A 19806-nucleotide genomic window follows, 5' to 3' on the forward strand; every position below is an offset into this window, starting at 1 on the left:
CCAGGCTGGCAACATCCCCCATTAATACTTGTCTTCCTAATCCTTTATTCTGTCCCCTGGTACCACCTCTATCCTTGTCTGCCAGTCTCCTACATCTCATCCTCTCTCCTCTCCTCTGTCTCCCATCCTCCCCTCTGCCTCCTTTCCCCTCCTCTTCTGTTTCGCCATTACAATTTACTTCTGCCCCTTCACAGGCTCTCTACCCCACCACTCAACCCTGCTGTCTCTCTCCTCTGCCTCTCACCTCACCTCTCCTCCACCACTATCATACTACACTCCCTCCCTGTCTCACTCCTGCAGTCTGCCTTCCTAGCCAAGTACCCAGCACTATCATTATACTCTCTATATCCCTTCCTTCCAAATTAATCTTACCTCAACATTACAGCAATCCTGATAATCTCATTCACATATCTCCCACAAATTCCTACCCCCTATCCTGTGCCCTATTGAATGCCAGATCTGTTTGCAACAAACTGGCCCCCACTCAAGACCTTTTCATTTCCAACTCCCTGCATCTCCTGGCCATTACAGAAACCTGGATTACTCCCTATGACTTCTCCTGCTGCTCTCTCTACTGTGGGCCTCACATTCTCACACACACCCCGACCCGGGGGTCGCCATGGTGGTGGTGTTGAGATCCTTTTACCCTTTTGCTACACATACCAACCTATACCTCCAGAACCATCCCTTACATTCTCTACATTTGAGATCCATGCGATACGCCTCTACCAACCTACTAATCTTTGAGTTGCTGTCATTTACCGTCCACCTGGCATTTCCTCCAAATACCTCAACAACTTTGCTTCCTAGCTACCTCACTTCGTCTCTTCTGACATTCCCTCCATTATCCTAGGTGATTTCAACATCCCTATCGATAACCCCACAAAATCACCTGCCTCTAAACTCCTTAACCTCACCTCTTCACTTGGTCTCTCCCAGTGGACCGCCTCACCCTCCCATGTGAACGGGAGCACACTGGAACTGGTTTTCACTCACCGCTGCGATATTTCTGATTTCTCCAATTCCCCTTTTCCCCTCTCTGACCACCACCTGCTCTCTTTCAACTTATCTATCTCTGCTTCCCCATCTCTCCCTCCAAAGGCTACCATCACTAAGCGTAACATTGAGGCTATTGACACCTCATCCCTATCCTCCCTGTTTGACTCACTTCTCTCTCCTCTTCTCTCTCTCACATGCCCTGAACAAGCCACATCCCTATACAATGCATCTTTTACTTCTGCTCTTGACTCTGTCGCTCCACAACCACTATTCACCCTCTCAGATCAACACCTCAATCCTGGCACACTAAATGCACCAGATATCTACAAAAATGCTCACGTACTGCCGAGCGAAAGTGGAGGAAATCACGCTCTAAGGCAGACTTCCTCCATTTTAAATTTATGCTCTCATCCTTCAGTGCTGCCCTTTCCCTCGTTAAACAATCATACTTCCAAATTCTCATCTCTACCCAGTCTTCCAACCCCTGGCGCCTCTTTGCCACTGTTAATGCCCTCCTCTGCCCACCACCACCTCCTATCCCTTCCTCATTGTCTGCTCACATCCGAGATTGACTCCATACGTCAGGACATCACATCCCACCAGACCAGCAACCAGCCACCACCCATCCCTTTCCACCCCTCCCCTTCCCTCTCACCAACTCTGACATCTTTCTCCCATGTATCTGGTGAGGAAGTCATGGCCCTCATCTGTTCCTCCCCACCATCACCTCCCCACTTGACCCTATCCCCTCCCACCTCCTCCGACTACCTCTCTCCTTCTGCCTGTTCCCATCTTGCCCACCTTCTCAATCTCTCCCTCTCATCAGGCACTGTCCCCTCTGCCTCCAAGCATGCTCTTGTCTCCCCTATTCTTAAAAAACCTACCCTTGACCCAAACACTCTCTCCAACTATTGACCCATCTCTCTCCTCCCTTTTGCCTCCAAACTCCTTGAGTGCATTGTCTATAATCGCCTCACTGCCTCTCTTTCATCTCACTCACTGCTTGACCCATTCCAGTCTGGTTTCTGTTCTCTCCACTCTGCCCTCACAAAAGTCTGCAATGACCTCCATGCAGCCAAATCTAAGGGCCACTACTCGGTGCTTATTCTTCTTGACCTATGTGCTGCTTTTTACACTGTGGACCTCCCTCTCCTTCTGCAAATTCTTCACTTTCTTGGTCTGCATGATACTGCCCTCTCCTGGCTGTCCTCCTACCTCTCTGATCGTTCCTTCTCTGTCTCCTCTCATGACACTACCCCCCCCCCACTTCCACTAATTGTTGGTGTCCCCCAAGGCTCTGTTCTTGGTCCTCTCCTTTTCTCTCTCTATACGTCCTCTTTAGGTGAACTCATTAGTTCTTTTAACTTCCAATATCACCTCTATGCTGATGACACTCAAATCTACCTTTCCTCCCCTGATCTCTCCCCGGTTCTCCTCACTTGTACCTCTAACTGTCTCTCTGCTATCCCTTCCTGGATGTCCCAGCGCTTTCTTAAACTCAACATGTCCAAGACTGAGCTGATCATCTTCCCACCCTCCCGCACAACCTCACCTCCCACAATATCATTATCCATTGATGGCACGACTATCTCCTCTAGTCCCCAAGTACGCTGTCTTGGCATAATCCTTGACTCCTCCCTCTCCTTCAAACCACACATTCAGCACCTCTCACAAACCTGTCATTTTCATCTCAAAAACATTTCCAGGATCAGACCCTTTCTCACCCAGGATGCCACCAAGACCATTATTCACTCAATGATTATTTTCAGACTGGATTACTGTAATCTCCTCCTAACTTGCCTCCCTAACAATTACCTCTCTCCACTCCAATCTATCCTCAATGCTGCGGCCTGGCTCATCTTCCTCACCAAACGCACTACATCCACATCCCCTCTCCTACAAGCCCTTCACTGGCTTCCATTCCTTTCAGAATCCAATTCAAACTTCTCACACTCACTTATAAAGCACTCACCCACTCCTTTCAAATTTACATCTCTGACCTTATCTCCCTTTACTCTCCCACCCGTCCTCTTCGCTCTGCTAATGCACGCCGACTCTCCTGTCTTCTGATTACTTCCTCCCACTCCTATCTCCAAGATTTTTCACGTGCTACTCCATTTTTCTGTAACTCTTTACCTCTCCCCCTCAGACTCTCCACCTCCCTACAGAACTTCAAACGGGCTCTTAAGACCAACTTCTTTACCAAACCCAGCCAAATCTCATCCTAACCCTCTGTCTCATGCTTGGTCTACCCCATCTGTGTCACCCCTGTCTGTCTGCCCCTCCCCTTTAGAATGTAACCTCTCACGAGTAGGGCCCTCTTCCCTCATGTGCTTATCCTTTTCTTACTTTAATAAACCTCAACTACCCAAATCCTGCAGTTTTTTGGCCACCTTGAAACTTATCTCTATGTCGTCTACTGCTGTAGTTATGCTTAGTTACCCTGTTCTCGTCCTATATTGTCTTCAACTGTAAGTCACTGTTTTCCTGTTTTGATTATGTGCATATGTACTCTGTACTTGGGTGCTGTAGAACCCTTGTGGCGCCATATAAATAAATGATAATAATAATACTATCTATATATCTATCTATTTATATATATATATATATATATATATAGTACTGTGCAAAAGTTTTAGGCAGGTGTGGAAAAAATGCTGCAAAGTAAGGATGCTTTCAAAAACAGAAGTGTTAATAGTTTATTTTTATCAATTAACAAAATGCAAACAGAAGTAAAACTCTAAATCAAATAAATATTTGGTGTGACCACCCTTTGCCTTCAAAACAGCATCAATTCTTCTAGGTGCACTTGCACACAGTTTTTGAAGGAACTTGGCAGGGAGGTTGTTCAAGACATCTTAGAGAACGAACCACAGATCTTCTGTGGATGTAGGCTTGCGCAAATCCTTCTGTCTCTTCATTTAATCCCATACAGACCCGATATTGAGATCAGGGCTCTGTGGGAGTAATATCAACACTTCCAAGACTTCTTGTTCTTCTGTTCTTTCTGACATTGGCTGTATATTTTGGGTCGTTGTCCTGCTACAGAATACATTAGGATCCAATTAGATGCCTCCCTGATGGCAGTGCCAGATTAAGATCCACATGGGCCTGGAGCTGAAATTTATGAAAGGCCTATTTTAGCCGCCGCAGGGGATGCGAAAACGCTGAGGGAGTGTGACTAGTAATGTGGGGGGTGTGGTTGATGTGAGGGTGTGGTCTGCACAGGGGATGTGTGACTAGCGCCTACATTGAAGAACCTCAACATCCCTCCCTTTTTCGCTTATATCAATAGTGTAATGTGAGAATCTACAAATGAACAAAGGGAAACATCTCTTGTTAACATGACCATAATATGAATTATGGTGCTTAGTGATGACGTAAGTATGAAATCTCTCAACGAAAGGGGTTACAGGTCGCTTAGTGATGTCATGAATGTGAAATCTTTCTATATGTAAAAAAAATAAAAAGACTTTACCTTTTTCATAATAGCTCTACTGAAAAGGTATATCAGGAGTGGTGGATAGAGGGGGTGGGGTTGAAGAGAGAGTGTCGCCTGGACAGGGCAGAACAGGGGGAAGACCTAGGTGACCCAGCATATAGTATTATGTGTGTGTATATAACACACACAGATACATACACAGACATAGGTGGTCATTCGGAGTTGATCGCTCGCTGCCGATTTTCGCAGCATAGCGATCAGGCTAAAATCCGGCTTTTCTGCGCATGCGTATGAGCCGCAGGGCGCATGCGCTAAGTACTTTCACGCAAAACTATGCAATTTTACACAGGGCCGAGCAAAGTTTTTCAGTCGCACTGCTGATCAGTGAGTGATTGACAGGAAAGGGGCGTTTCTGGGAGGTAACTGAGCGTTTTCCGTGAGTGTGCTAAAAAACGCAGGCGTGTCAGGTAAAAACGCAGGCGTGCCTGGGGAAACGGGGGAGTGGCTGGCCGAACGCAGGGCGTGTTTGTGACGTCAAACCAGGAACTAAACAGTCTGCAGTGATCGCAATCTAGGAGTAGGTCTGGAGTTACTCAGAAACTGCAGGGAAATATTTAATAGCAGAACTGCTAATCTTTCGTTCGCAATTCTGCTAAGTGAAGATACACACCCAGAGGGCGGCGGCTTAGCGTGTGCATTTCTGCTAAAATCAGCTAGCGAGCGAACAACTCGGAATGAGGGCCATAGTTAGATAGATAGATAGATAGATAGATAGATAGATAGATACAAACCCGAATTGCTCATCTCTAATACATAGCTAAGGTAAAATGTATTGGGGGTTCCTGGGCAGTGACTGGGGGATGCACCCTCTTATGGAGATGTTATAGGAATGTCACTGAAGTGGTAGCAGAATCAGATGATTAATCGCTAATATTGGAGGCAGTAGTCTGATAGAGGCCTGCACCTAGCATGGGGCAGGTGCAGGTTTTGAAAGATGCACCAAGAGGAATTACAATGTCTAAAGAAGCTGAAAGTGGACATGTCACAGCTTGCGTATTTACATGCATGGCTTTACACCAGGGAAGGGCTTGTACCAATATTAGCATAAAGTCGCACACGCTACAGCAGCAAAAGATGCACACACGGACGTACCCGAGTCCAACTTGGAAGCGCTTTGGCTTTTATTGAGGGGGGTTGGCAATACACAAAAAAGGGCCCACAAACAGTATATAAAATACGACAGGCAGCACACTCGGTTTGCTCCCTTTTCCCCCCAAACAAACAGTATTTACTATACACAAGTATTTTCTATATCCAGCCCTTACATGTACTGTGGGGTAGTAAGATCCCGGCAGCCATCCGCTGCCATTGGCTAGAGGTGGATGCCTTTTCTCCTACTCCTTGCGCTGGTGATGCCATGGCTGTGCCGAACTCTCGCACAGATGACACCTGACGCCTCTGCAGCTGCTGACTTACTGCCAGCTACTGGGGGGTGGGGTGGAGACGTGGCAGAAACCTATTAGCAGTAGTGCAGAGCAGCATTTTAGGATAAGCTGCAGTGCGTCATGGGTTGATAGAGGCTGGCCACAGTCACAGCCAGGCAGTGATTACCTGTACGTAGAGCGCAACTCCCGAGACCCACTTGTTTTATAAAATCGAGTTCTCGATCCTAATTTCAGGGTAAAATACACTCTTAAATAAATACATCTATATGTATGAAAAGTTATTTAAAGCAATATGCACTCCTCCCACAGTCTCATCAGTGGGGTGCTACCTATAATGTCACAAACGGGGGAGGTATTCATGTGACCGGCGGTCAGCAGACCGACGGTCACATGACTTCCTCCAAAATCCCACCCCCCTCACTATCCCAATGGTCGGCATGCCGACCAACAGGTGCTATTTCTACTCGTTGGTGTCCACGACACCCATAGAGTGGGAATAGAACCCGTGGCGACCACCGAGCCCGCAGCGCGGCGAGCCCGTAAAGGGGCTTGCTGCACTCACCCCTGCCTACCGGGATCCCGGAGTCGGTATGCTGCCGGGATCCCGGCATCAGTATGCTGACCTGACCTGCGGGCAGGAGACCATCAGTCAGCCATACCACACAACACAAATGGTATAACCACGTTTTAACACCATGAGAAATCTCCAGTTATGAGAAAACAGCGGACTTTCATATTTATACCACTGAGCTGGTTGTCAATCTCAAGACACATTGGCATCCAACAGGAATATACAAACAAAAATATTGGTCTCAAAGGGTGAAATAAAACACGCTAGACCCCAAAGGAGAGGGGGAAGGGGGGACTTAATGGCCTCAATAGGAAAACACATTGGCCCCGTACTCACTCCCACCGCGGCCTGTGCTCTATCACACTGACGCACTCCCTGTCCCCGCTGTCTGCCCTCTATCACACTGACACACTCCCTCCCTCACCCCCCCGCAGCCTACACTATCACACTGACACACTGCCTCCAACCGCGGCCTGTGCTCTATCACACTGACACACTCCCTGCCCCTGCTGCCTGCGCTCTATTACACTCACACACTCCGCCCTTACCGTAGCCTGCACTATATCACACTCATACACTACCTGCCCCCGCTGCCTGCAATCTATCACACTGACACACTGCCTGAGCTCTATCACACTCACACACTCCCTCCCCCTGTGCTCTATCACACTCACACAATCCCTCCCCCCGTGATCTATCACACTTACACACTCCCTCCCACTGCGGCCCGCTTTCTATCACACTCCCTCCCACCATGGTCCGCTCTCCATCACACTGACACACTCCCTGCCTCCACTGCCCACACAGAGCATTACACTGACACACTCCCTCCCACCGCGGACCGCTCTCTATCACACTGACACACTCCCTCCCCCCCGCGGCCCGCGCTCTATCACACTGACACACTCCCTCCCACGCGGCCCGCTCTCTCACACTGACACACTCCCTGCCCCTGCTGCCTGTGCTCTATTACACTCACACACTCCGCCGTTAATGTGGCCTGCACTTTATCACACTCATACACTACCTGTCCCCCGCTGCCTGCACTCTATCACACTGACACACTGCCTGAGCTCTATCACACTCACACACTCCCACCCCCCGTGCTCTATCACACTCACACACTCCCTCCCCCCGTGATCTATCACACTGACACACTCCCTGCCTCCACTGCCCACACAGAGCGTCACACTGACACACTCCATCCCACCGCGGCCCGCACTCTATCACACTGACACACTCCCTCCCACGCGGCCCGCTCTCTCACACTGACACACTCCCTGCCCCTGCTGCCTGTTCTCTATTACACTCACACACTCCGCCCTTACCGTGGCCTGCACTATATCACACTCATACACTACCTGCCCCCCGCTGCCTGCACTCTATCACACTGACACACTGCCTGAGCTCTATCACACTCACACACTCCCACCCCCTGTGCTCTATCACACTCACACAATCCCTCCCCCCGTGATCTATCACACTGACACACTCCCTCCCACTGCGGCCCGCTTTCTATCACACTCCCTCCCACCATGGTCCACTCTCCATCACACTGACACACTCCCTGCCTCCACTGCCCACACAGAGCATCACACTGACACACTCCCTCCCACCGTGGACCGCTCTCTATCACACTGACACACTCCCTCCCCCCCGCGGCCCGCGCTCTATCACACTGACACACTCCCTCCCACGCGGCCCGCTCTCTCACACTGACACACTCCCTGCCCCTGCTGCCTGTGCTCTATTACACTCACACACTCCGCCCTTACCGTGGCCTGCACTATATCACACTCATACACTACCTGCCCCCCGCTGCCTGCACTCTATCACACTGACACACTGCCTGAGCTCTATCACACTCACACACTCCCTTCCCCCGTGCTCTATCACACTCACACACTCCCTGCCTCCCCTGCCCACACAGAGCGCCACACTGACACACTCCCTCCCACCGCGGCCCGCTCTCTATCATACTGACACACTCCCTCCCACCGCGGCCTGCTCTCAATCACACTGACACACTCCCTCCCCTCCCGCCCCCCCCCCCCCCCCCCCACGGCCTGCGCTCTATCACACTGACACAATCCCACCCACCGTGGCCCACTCTCTATCACACTAACACACTCCCTACCCCCTGCGGCCTGCGCTCTATTACACTGACACACTCCCTGCCCACTATCTAACACACTGCCCCCTACCGCGGCCAGCACTCTATCACACTCATACACTCCCTCCCCCAGCAGCACGCTCTTTATCACACTCACACTCTTCTTGCCCCAGCGGCCTGCGCTCTATCACACTCAATCACTCCCTGCCACCATGCAGTGTCACACTCACATACTTTCTCACCCTTGCTCTATATTAAACTCTACCCCCTGCAGAAGCTCACACTCACTCACAATCCCCTCTACTCACTCGGTCTTCGATGCAGTCACTGTCTCACTGGCTGGGCCGGACATGGATGTGCAGCAACTTCTCTCCCTCTCAACAGCAGCAGCAACAGCCATGTTAGTAGCAGGCAGCCTGGGTCCCGTGTAGCCCCGCCCCCTGAGTCCCGTGTAGCCCCGCCCCCTGCTGAGTTCCTGTATCAATGGATCCCCTGCCCAAGCGCCTTCCTACTGGTATGTTGAGCCGCTCGGTGAGAAATGGACCAATAGAGGTCCATCTGTACTATTTTTATGTCTACACTGCGGGCAGCCCACTTGATTCTAGCATCTACCCAGGAGGGGAGCGGTGCTTCAGACTGTCACTGGCATGCTGCTGCTGTAGCAGGAAAAAATAATTCCTAGCTGCAGCAGCAAATCAGATGCTGTGGGCCTAGTTTGATGGGAGGGCCTGGAGCTGCAGCTCCACCCGCCCCATTGTTAATCCGGCCCTGCCTGATGGTATTGCATGATGGATAAGTACCTGCCTGTATTTAGGACACCATTTATCCTGACCAATTCCCCAACTCCATTTGCTTAAATGCAGCCCCAAACTTGCAAGGAACCACCACCATGCTTCATTGATGCCTGCAGACACTCATTATTGTGCCACTCTCCAGCCCTTTGACAAACAAATGCCTTCTGTTATAGCCAAATATTTAAAATTTTGACTCATCAGTCCAGAGTACCTGCAGCCACGTTTCTGCACCCCAGTACCTATGTTTTCGTGCATAGTTGAGTCGCTTGGCCTTGTTTCCTCATCAAAGGTAAAGCTTTATGACTGCAATTCTTCTATGAAGACCACTTCTGGCCTGACTTCTCCAAACAGTAGATGGGTGTACTTGGGTCCCACTGGTTTCTGCCAATTCTGAGCTGATGGCACTGCTGGACATCTTCCAATTTTGAAGGGAAGCATGATGTGTCTTTCATCTAATGCACTAAGTTTCCTTGGCCAACCACTGCATCTACGGTCTTCAGCGTTGCCAGTTTCTTTGTGCATCAGTGCTGAGAAATACAGGCAGGTGCTTATCCATCATGCAATACCATCATGGAGCCGTCTGATTGGCTATGTTACATAATACCACACATACAGTAATATATGTTACATAATACCATACTGTTGATGTTAACCCAGCAAATTTGTGTTTATTCCCTTGGGGATTATTAGACTACACTAGCACTACATTTACTGTTGGCATCATCTCACAGTTTAGATCTGGTGCATCCCATTACCGATCCCATTACCGTGTTAGCACGCTTGTCTATGTAGTTACTAGGGATGAGGAAGAGTATTGCCTATGAGTAGTTGTCCTATGTACCTTCATCTGTTTAACCTTATAGATATGCAATTGAATATTTTTTACATGACAATGCAAAAGTAGAGGACACATCAGTTATGATGATGGAGATAACCTTACGAGATGGAAGGAGTATACTGTATACATGGCATAAATTATACCTTATTTGTTTATTTATTGATTGATTGTTTGATTTATCTTCTCTGCCTTTTTAACCCATGTGAGTTGTATAATTGAGAATAACATTCTCACAACAAGACAAATGTGTCTATATAAGTTTTTATCGATTATTTGATCTAAAATTATAATAATAATCGTGTGTATTTACACCATATATGTTTCAGTAATTTATCCAGGGATTGACTATATAATTATTCTCATCACAATACCTCATTTTTTTAAGGAGGCATAATTGTAATAAAAGTAATGGTTTACTATGTTGTCACTTATATACAAATCAAAAGAGTACCCCCAGAAAAGGAATCACTTGTCTTTATTGGCTTATGCTAAAAATATTTTTTGGAGTATTAAGTACTCTATTCCTGGGAGCACCGTCAGCTATTGGCTACCCATTTTGTCCTTTGCATCACATTATTATCTCTTTACGCTGGTTTCAACATTATTATTGATCCATTATTGTCCTCTGCTGGATACAGTACTTGGCTTCATCTTTACGTGCCTTGTAATGCACTGCAGACACCTTATGGCACCATATAAATAGTAATAATAATAATAATAATAATAATAATAAAATGTTGCTACAACATCCATAATAAACAAAAAGTAAAAAAACAATAACATTATGGTTTTAAATAATGCTTTAATTTTGCAACGAACAAATGTTAATCATAGATGGTATGTTTAGGTTTCTGTGGTGAAGACGATGTTTGGGCATTGTCTCTTAGTGGTGGGGGACAACGCCATGTTCGCTGCCTACATGAAGAGAGGTTTTCCATCCTCTATGGACATAAAGTAGAGACAGTTGAAAATGATCTCCACATCGTCCGCTATATTTTTCGGAGTGCACTCTCTCACCATCCTTAGTATGGACTCTCTGTTACTACTGCATGCAAGTTCCTTGGTGTCTGCATCCATTAATCCATACATGTTCACCAGGTATTCTGATAAGACGGGATGGGCGTGCTTATCATAGCCTATCTTTTTCAGGCGACTCATTGTTTCATGATATCGCTGAGTCAGCTCAGCTCTTAGTTTTTCATCCACTTTGCTTGTGAAAGGGCAGGTAGTCACCTGTGAGGAAGGGGTAATGAAAGTAATAACAGCATTAAAATAATTACAACTTATCTGTTTAATCCAAAGTACAGTAATAAACAACATTGGTCACACTTACAAAAATATTATGTCACATATGGTTAATGTGCTAAAAGAAGGGGTGATTTTTAGCAGGGGGGAATCAAACTGGCAACAATTATCACACACAAACATTGAAGGCTAGATTTTATAGGTACAGAGCTAACTGGTATTAGAATAGCTTATCTCTGAAAAGTGAAGTGATTGCTGAGTGCTGGACAGGACGCGTTGAATAGGAAATTCCGGTGGTCGGGACACCGGCGGTCAGAATACCGACCTCGGCATCCCAATGCTTAGAATGCCGAAATGGGGAAGGTAAGTATAGTTACCTAACCCCAGTGCTCTTCTAACCCTCCCTCCCCGCAGCCTAAACCTAACCAAAACCCGCAGCCTAACCCTAACCCTCCCCAGTGGTGCCTAAACCCAGGGCTGTTTCTAGCCAATCTGGCTCCCAGTGCGAGATTTAAAAATGTGCCCCCCCCATGACATAAAAAAAATGTGCCCCCCCCAACCCCCACACACACCTAGATATAAAAAAAAATGTGTGCGCGCACCCAGCAAGGGGCGTGGCCTCATCTAAATGGGCGTGGCCTCATCTGAAAAGACTACCTCACAATCCAGTTTTTGACCCTGCTCCAGCAGATCACGACCGTAAAAAAAAATCTACCATATTAAGCCCCACACAGTAACGCCCCCTGTACCATATTATGCCACACACCGCAATGCCCTTGATACATTAAATCCCACACTACGGCAGGCAAGAGTCCCCATTTCACACATTAAGGCAGGTGTCCCCATTTTACACAGAGAGAGAAAGAGAGAGAATACTTACAGAGGCGATTACCGCTCTTCGGCTCGCCTCATCAGTCGCTCCTCGCGCTGGCCTTTCCCTCTTCCTAACTTGGATCCCCCTCTGTACTCCGCTCGGGGGGGGGGGGGAGTTTCGCGGAGTTACGGGGTTGCGTCGGGACGTAACGACGCAACCGCGTCATTCCGTGAAACTCCGCCCCCGGGTTACTTGGGGAGAAAATGGAGGGGGGAGCTGGGAGCCACAGTTAGTGCCGCGGCGGGCGCCCAGTGCGGTTGCACTGCTCGCCTGCCCCAAGAAACGGCCCTGCCTAAACCTAACACCCCCTTCCCGAAGCCTAACTGTAACCCTTTCATAGCCTAACTCTGCCATCCCCAGGGTTGCCTAAAACTAACACCCCTCTCCCCGCTGCAACCTAACCCTAACTCTCCCTTTCCTGCAACCTAATTCTAACCCTTACACCACCCCTGCAGCTTATCTGCTTGGCGGCCCGTTCGGGATCACGATGCCGGGATAGTGCTCCTTGTCAGGATACCAGCGCTAGCATTTCAACTAGTGTCAGGATTCCGGCGTGATATTTAGACTGGAACTATACAATACAGTGGTGTTTTAAACTGTTATTTTAAGCAATTTGATTATTGATTATTTGATATTAAAGGTTTTGTTTTTTATTTTTCATTTTCCATGAGTAACCTTTTTTTTTAGCTCTTTGGAATTTCCTCTTAAATTTAAAATGCACCCTTTACCTGGAGAATTTTTTCTCCTATGTTGGAGACCAAGAAACCATACTGTCGATTCTTCTGCTGGAAAATGCCTGATAGGATCCTACGCTCCAATTGGAACGCTATCTCTCCAACTATTTTTTGCCAGTGTTGAATATCCTTTGCATCTGAAAGCGATAAAAGATCAAATTAACTAAGTCATCCATTCCCCACCCACCCATCCATTAATCATCTGTCTGAGGAATCATTCATTTATTGTAGATTACATGCATAAGTAGCTGGTCAGGAATAAATTCAGGATGAAAGAGGAATATGGGTTATGGCCATGGAATACTGAACACAGGAGATCTGTAGGGAGGTCGATGAGGCGTAGAGTGAGGTGTAGAAGGGAGAAAGGGTGGTAGAAGCTGCCTGGACATCAGGTTGAATTAGACCTCATTGGGCACTAAGCAAGATATCGATTTAGGTCCCCCTCCCTCAAGCAATCTATAGCACTACATTACAATAGAAAGAAGAAAAGTAGGGAGTCTCAAGGGTGCGCTGGGATCACATTTATCATAATAAAAGTTATAGACTTTATTGGTATGTATTAAAATATGTATCAGCTTTATTCAGTCTATTAAAATTGGTGAAGTATAAAATCAGAAAGTAATGAAAAGAAAGTAAATGATCAGTGTATTAAAATATATATTTTACAAAAATAGCGATTGTCTCTATTATTCTATTTCAATATATCATTTGTTATAGATGCTTCACTCATTGATGATCATATACTGTTATGTTATATATTCCTATATTGTGACCAAGGAGATTAGTGAATAGTATTTCCTCTAGAGAGGAGATTAGTATCAAATAATGTAGCTGTTGCCAAAATATCCAGGCAGATGCTACAAATGCTACTTAATTTACCATTGTTACAGTATGAACTTAAATCATCAGTTTGGAGGTTAGTTAATCTAGCTCAAGTGTAATTATCATAAAACAGCGTCTCTAGGATGTTTTAACGTTGTCTCCAATCGCATCTAGTGTACTTGATTGGTGTTCCCTAAATCTCCTAAATGTAATATTAGTAACCAGTTCCCAGTTAGTAGGTGTATATAGCCAGCTCTGATCGAGTGCTCTAAGGCCGCTCGGTTTGCTGCGGCTGTACAGCTGGGTTGTAGTTATATGACCGCGGGTCACTATACCGATGCTGGGATCCCGACCGATTGCCTGCCCGACAGTCGGCATGCCTACTAACAGGGACTATTCCCACTCATGGGTGTCCACGACACCCATAGAGTGGGAATAGAACCTGTGGCAAGAGTCACTGAGCCCGCAAGGGGCTTCGTTGCGCTCCCCCCACTGTAACAAAACAGTATATTGCTGTATAATTAAAGCATGGATAATGGCTACTCCTTGCCTACAGCTGTTTCACCATTAGGGCTTTCTTTCTCCAAGATGCCTTGCATGACAGAGCCCCAGCTGCCAGTAACAGGACGTCCACAAACCTGTCAGCTCCCGTTTGAGTAGCGAACAACCTCCCCTTCCCCCTTTAATCCGACCCTGGTGTATCTTATAACACGTATTATTATACCCAATCACAGTAGTGTTGACTGCATTAAGGCCCCGCCCCATGCCATATAATACCCATTATTACACCGTCAGTCAGTGCGACTATAACAATTATATAAGTGCCCCACTGATACATGGTAGTACGTAAAATAGAGCATTATAGCATATTGATACATCACCAGTCTATGTGTGCCTCCTCCCAGCCATAACTCCAAACCCCCACCCCACAAGATTAAAAAAAAAATGTCTGTAATAAAGTACACTGGAAGACCTCTCTGTGTGCGTCCCTGCTCCTCTCTCTGCGCGTCTGACGTCATACACGAGTGTGTCATTGCAGGTCACACGCACAATACGACAGGACTGGCATGCGCTAGACCGGCACCCAACAGCTGTCTAATCACTGCCTGCCGGGAATATTCATCCAGCCCGGACAATTTCCGCAGCGCTCACGGTCTCCTGAAAATGCCCTTTATACAGCCTTGTCGATGAGCTCACTGGGACCAACCGATCCCTAAGAAGCTGCTTTGGTTGCCTTGTAAATCCGCTAATGCCAACAGGGGAAAATGGAAGATAATAGTATGGAGTACGATTCAGATGAGGAGCCCACATCTATGAGCAGCTTATGAAGCAGAAATGATCTTGTATTCACAAACAAAATACAATATCCCTCATACTATTAGTGTCTCAGTGTAATAAGTAACAGAAACTCACCAATGCATGATGGGGACTGCTGATGGTGTCCGCTGTCTTCTATTCACATGACATAGAGTAATGAAAACATGAATTAGACATGTTTTGGTTCGAGTACTACTAAGGCTGTATAACATACTTATCTCTTACCAGTATGGTCCCTGGGACCGTCATGTTTCCCATCAGGTGACAAGGTGCTTGCTGTATTTTCATGTGTCTTCAAGGTGTCTCGGAGTTCGACATTCTCCTGCATCAATCCAACCATTTTTCGAAGCTCGGCATTCTGAGTCAGCAGACAGAAAGTTTTGCACTTCAAAACCTCCATGGTTTTTTTCTTACAGATGATTTCTTAGGCTTTCTCTACCTCTTGTCACTCCACTGGGAAATGCTGCTGCTGCTTCCTGCGCTGGATCCTATAAACTGCCTCCAACTGCAACCAACTGCCCTGCGTGAGCTCACCCACTGTGCTGTGACATACAGTATGAGTGATATCGGGATGTAGCTATGTGACCGGCGGTCGGGAGACTGCCGGTCACATTACCGACGGCTACATCCCGCCACCCTCTAAATCCCGAAGATTGGCACGTCGACTAGCAGGGACTATTCCTACTCATGGGTGTCCACAATACCCATAGAGTGGGAAGAGAACGTGGCGAGCAGGCTTGTGCTTACCCCCCCCCCCCCTTACCCCCTGTGCCCGGGATCCCACCGCCTGGATCCCACAGCCGGTAAGCTGACCAGTGCATCACAGAGAGCTGGAGAGGTAGCTGCACTGCAATGGCATCGAGCAAGTCTCTCAAACGTCGCCACCGGGACCGAGGGGATACACTGCACTCGCCGCCGGGATCCCACCTGTTGGGCTCCCGGCATCGGTCTCCTTACCGCTGGGATCCCAACCGCCGGGATCTCGTACTATTCCCGCATAATGGGGCAAATTCATTTTTGTACACAAACCTGATGGTTTGAGTACAAATACAATCTTTGAGAGTCTGCGCAAGTGCAGAATGAGTGTTGCGCCCCCTGTCAGCTGCAAAATTATTGACATGCTGCATCGTTTGGGGGGAGCTGCGGGGGTGGCACCATTCTTCAAACTTGCCGGTGCCTGTAACTGTATCGCAACCGATGGTCCCAATGGTGATACGAGGCTGTGTCCTCAGACGCAGTACCTGGACTTTCGCTAATGCTAATAGGAAGCATCTATCTCCTACAGACACCGCCTGCTGCATTAGAACTTCAATTAGAGAGCATTGCACAGCCGCTTCCTTGCGTCTGTACAATTCCATACAAACATGAATCAGGCCCAATGTTCCCTATTTATTTTTTGTTTCAGGGCAGTCATAAAAGTATTAAAGAACATTTGTAAAATGTCATAAAATTAAATATACAGTAAATATATAGAGAGTCTTTTCCCTTTTTATTTTATTACTATTAGTACCCTCAGTTTTCCAGTCTGGTTATGTTGGTACTTGTAGTTCCACAACAGATGCAGTGCCACAGGCTGCCTATCACTGGGCTAGTGTCACAAACTTAATACACAGTAATATTAGCAAACAGATAATTGGTGAAGGTGCATAAGAGAAACAAAAGTCTGTTTGTGCTTTTATTTCTATCATGCATGTTTGGGTGGGGGGTGCATTGGTTTTTGGGTTCAAAGGCTGATCCTCAACATATGAGATTGTCGCATAATGAAATTATTGATTATAATCTCTTTAGAAACAAGCCTGTATGCCAAAAGCAGGTACTGTAGCAGCTTATGAAAGGGACACATTTTTTTAGCTTTAAAGGTGTTTCTTGGTCTAACAAAACGCCCAGCTCCATCCTGTTACCTGATTACTATCCTGTTCTGTTAGACAGGTCTCTGATCATTCCTGGCCGTAGGAGGAAATAGTCGCAGACTTACATCAGGACAAACATCCTTCCTGAGCCCAAGCACCATTGTTAGCAGAGGTGAATGTCACGGTAAGTAAAGGTTGTACTATTATTCCATGTCTAGCACGCGCAACAAAATGCCTTATCTGCAGAACTGCTTCCTGACCTGCATTTCATCCACCCTGGATGTATTAGGCAATTTCCTGTTTTTTTTCTTTCTGTTTCTAATTTTAAATTTTGCACGAGTGGTGACTGCTGGTGAACTGGGTCTCATTAATACAATATTTGCAAATTAATATTTGCAGTTTCATCTGTACACCGATTTCACATCCCAAAATATGGCCTAGTCTATGAACACCATGCTAGCCAGGTTTATAAAATGAACTGAGGTGCTCATGTAGAAATTCTGATGTTTCCTCATCAATGGCAACACAGATGTATTTTGCATTTATGGCATCTTCTGATAAAACGGGCAGGGAATAGAGCATGGCCAAGTACAGTATGGGGTATATTTCCCTACAGTAAGGTGTCCCATAAATACTTACCAACTTTCCTTCTGTCCCCACAAGGAGGCAGAGGAGATGCAGGTGGCCACTGACATCACACAGAGGTACCATGATGAAGCAACTTGCTGAGAATCGTGTCATCAGTCCCACCCATTTCACTGGGTGGGATTGTGACCTGCTCTCCCACTGTCTGTGAGATGACCTTTTAATTTGGGTGTCTCCTGGCGGTTCTGGGTGAGTGGGCTACTGTGTCCTCATGCTGACCACAAGACAGACAGATATGCATCTGTTTGCATCACCTGTGTGTGCTCACCCCCTGGTACAAAATGCGATCTAATGACAATTGGCGGCTGATTCTGATTGGCTGAGTGCCTCTGAATCTCTCCCACTGGCACCTTTACTATTGTAATGTGATTGATGGGATCAGTTAGCATTACAGGTTGAGTATCCCTTATCCAAAATGCTTGGGACCAGAGGTATTTTGGATATCGGATTTTTCCGTATTTTGGAATAATTGCATACCATAATGAGATATCATGGTGATGGGACCTAAATATAAGCACAGAATGCATTTATGTTACATATACACCTTATACACACAGCCTGAAGGTCATTTTAGACAATATTTTTTATAACTTTGTGCATTAAACAAAGTGTGTGTACATTCACACAATTCATTTATGTTTCATATACACCTTATATACACAGCCTAAAGGTCATTTAATACAATATTTTTAATAACTTTGTGTATTAAACAAAGTTTGTGTACATTGAGCCATCAAAAAACAAAGGTTTCACTATCTCTCTTTCACTCAAAAAAGTCCGTATTTCGGAATATTCCGTATTTCGGAATATTTGGATATGGGATACTCAACCTGTATTACTCTGATATTAGGATACAATGAGAAAACATTCCCATTTGGGGGGATATTCAATTACAGTCGGAAGTTCCGACAGGGCGGAAAGACGGCACTTTCCACCGGTAATCATAACTTTCCGACACTTCAATATTCAACTAAAGTGCCGATTCTCCGCCTTATGGTAAATTCTGACAAGTCAAAATACACATGGATGAGCAGAATCTCTGCTCATCCATGTGTTTTTGACCCCGTTTTTGAGGGTGGAAATGAATGGTTGGAATGGGAGGGGAAATGGGTAGAAACAGCCCGCTCTTGAATACTAAAGTGTCGGATCCTGTCCGTCGGAGAGGATCCGGCAGTAATTGAATATATCCCTTGATCTTTTAAAGGAGAAGGCATCATATGTTTGTGTTAATTTTGACTTAATACTTTTATTTTGCATTAGATTTTTATTTTCTATCATATGGCAAATGAGACTTTAATATTTAATAATAGCACTGACCATACATGGACTATGTAATGTAATTGTAGCATTGTTTTCTACCACTTAAGGTGTTATGCCACCTAACCTTCTGGAAACTATGGGGGCAATTCAGATCTGATCGCTGTTGTGCGTGTACGCAAAGCGGACGATCAGATACTAAATGTGTATGCACCACACTGTGCACGAGCGTTGGACAACAATAACGTGAATCGCCGTTCAGCGACGGGATGGTGCAAAAAATCCAATTGCACAGGTGTTCGCAAGGTGATTGACAGGAAGAGGCCGTTTGTGGGTGGCAACTGAGTGTTTACAGGGAGTGTCTGGAAAAACGCAGGCGTTACCAAATGTTTTCTTGGAGGATGTCTGATGTTCGCTATATCCTCGATCAGCCTGTTCTCATCGCACTGGAGGAGTAAGTCCTGAGTTGTGCACAAACTGCATAAAGTGGATTTTCGCAGCTCGGCGTAAACATGTGATCGCACACTTGCACGCGAATTTAAACTCCCCCTAGAGGCGGCGACTATCTGATCGCAAGACAGCAAAATTAGCAGCCCAGCAATCAGATCTGAATTACCCCCTATGTCCAGTGCCATAACTAGACATTTCGGTGCCCCTGCCAGAAAAAGAATTGGTGCCCTCTCCCACCATATTTAAAATAGGGACAGTACGCACCAAAAACATAGGGGCGTGGCTTGTGGGGATGGGGCATGGCAACAGAATAGTACCAATTCACATTACACGGCACAGTAGTGTCCGTTATTCACATTACACCACACAGTAGTACCCCTTACACCAGACTACACACCCTGATACACATT

The 19806-nt window shown here is 46.5% G+C and overlaps 1 protein-coding gene and 1 long non-coding RNA gene across 4 annotated transcripts in view; one reads left to right on the forward strand and one right to left on the reverse strand.

Annotated features, from left to right (window-relative positions):
• Positions 1-10984: 10984 nt before the first annotated feature.
• On the reverse strand, positions 10985-15764 carry LOC134927519 (speriolin-like). Its single transcript, XM_063922076.1, has 4 exons — positions 15420-15764; positions 15291-15329; positions 13050-13192; positions 10985-11435 (listed from the first exon to the last, which is right to left on the reverse strand). The coding sequence occupies exons 1-4, from the start codon at positions 15592-15594 to the stop codon at positions 11118-11120; spliced, it is 675 nt and encodes a 224-aa protein (XP_063778146.1). The 5' UTR covers positions 15595-15764; the 3' UTR covers positions 10985-11117.
• The window catches only part of LOC134927520 (uncharacterized), a 121546-nt gene continuing 117145 nt past the window's right edge, over positions 15406-19806 (forward strand). The window contains exons 1-2 of one of the 3 annotated variants that reach the window (XR_010177665.1): positions 15406-15997; positions 17124-17228. This is a non-coding gene — a long non-coding RNA (uncharacterized LOC134927520). Of the gene's footprint in view, positions 15998-17119; positions 17229-19806 lie in introns of all 3 variants that reach the window. The other 2 variants (XR_010177666.1, XR_010177664.1) reach the window with 2 other exon arrangements.

This window comes from Pseudophryne corroboree, chromosome 5, assembly GCF_028390025.1.
Source record: "Pseudophryne corroboree isolate aPseCor3 chromosome 5, aPseCor3.hap2, whole genome shotgun sequence".
In the NCBI taxonomy this organism is placed as follows: domain Eukaryota; kingdom Metazoa; phylum Chordata; class Amphibia; order Anura; family Myobatrachidae; genus Pseudophryne; species Pseudophryne corroboree.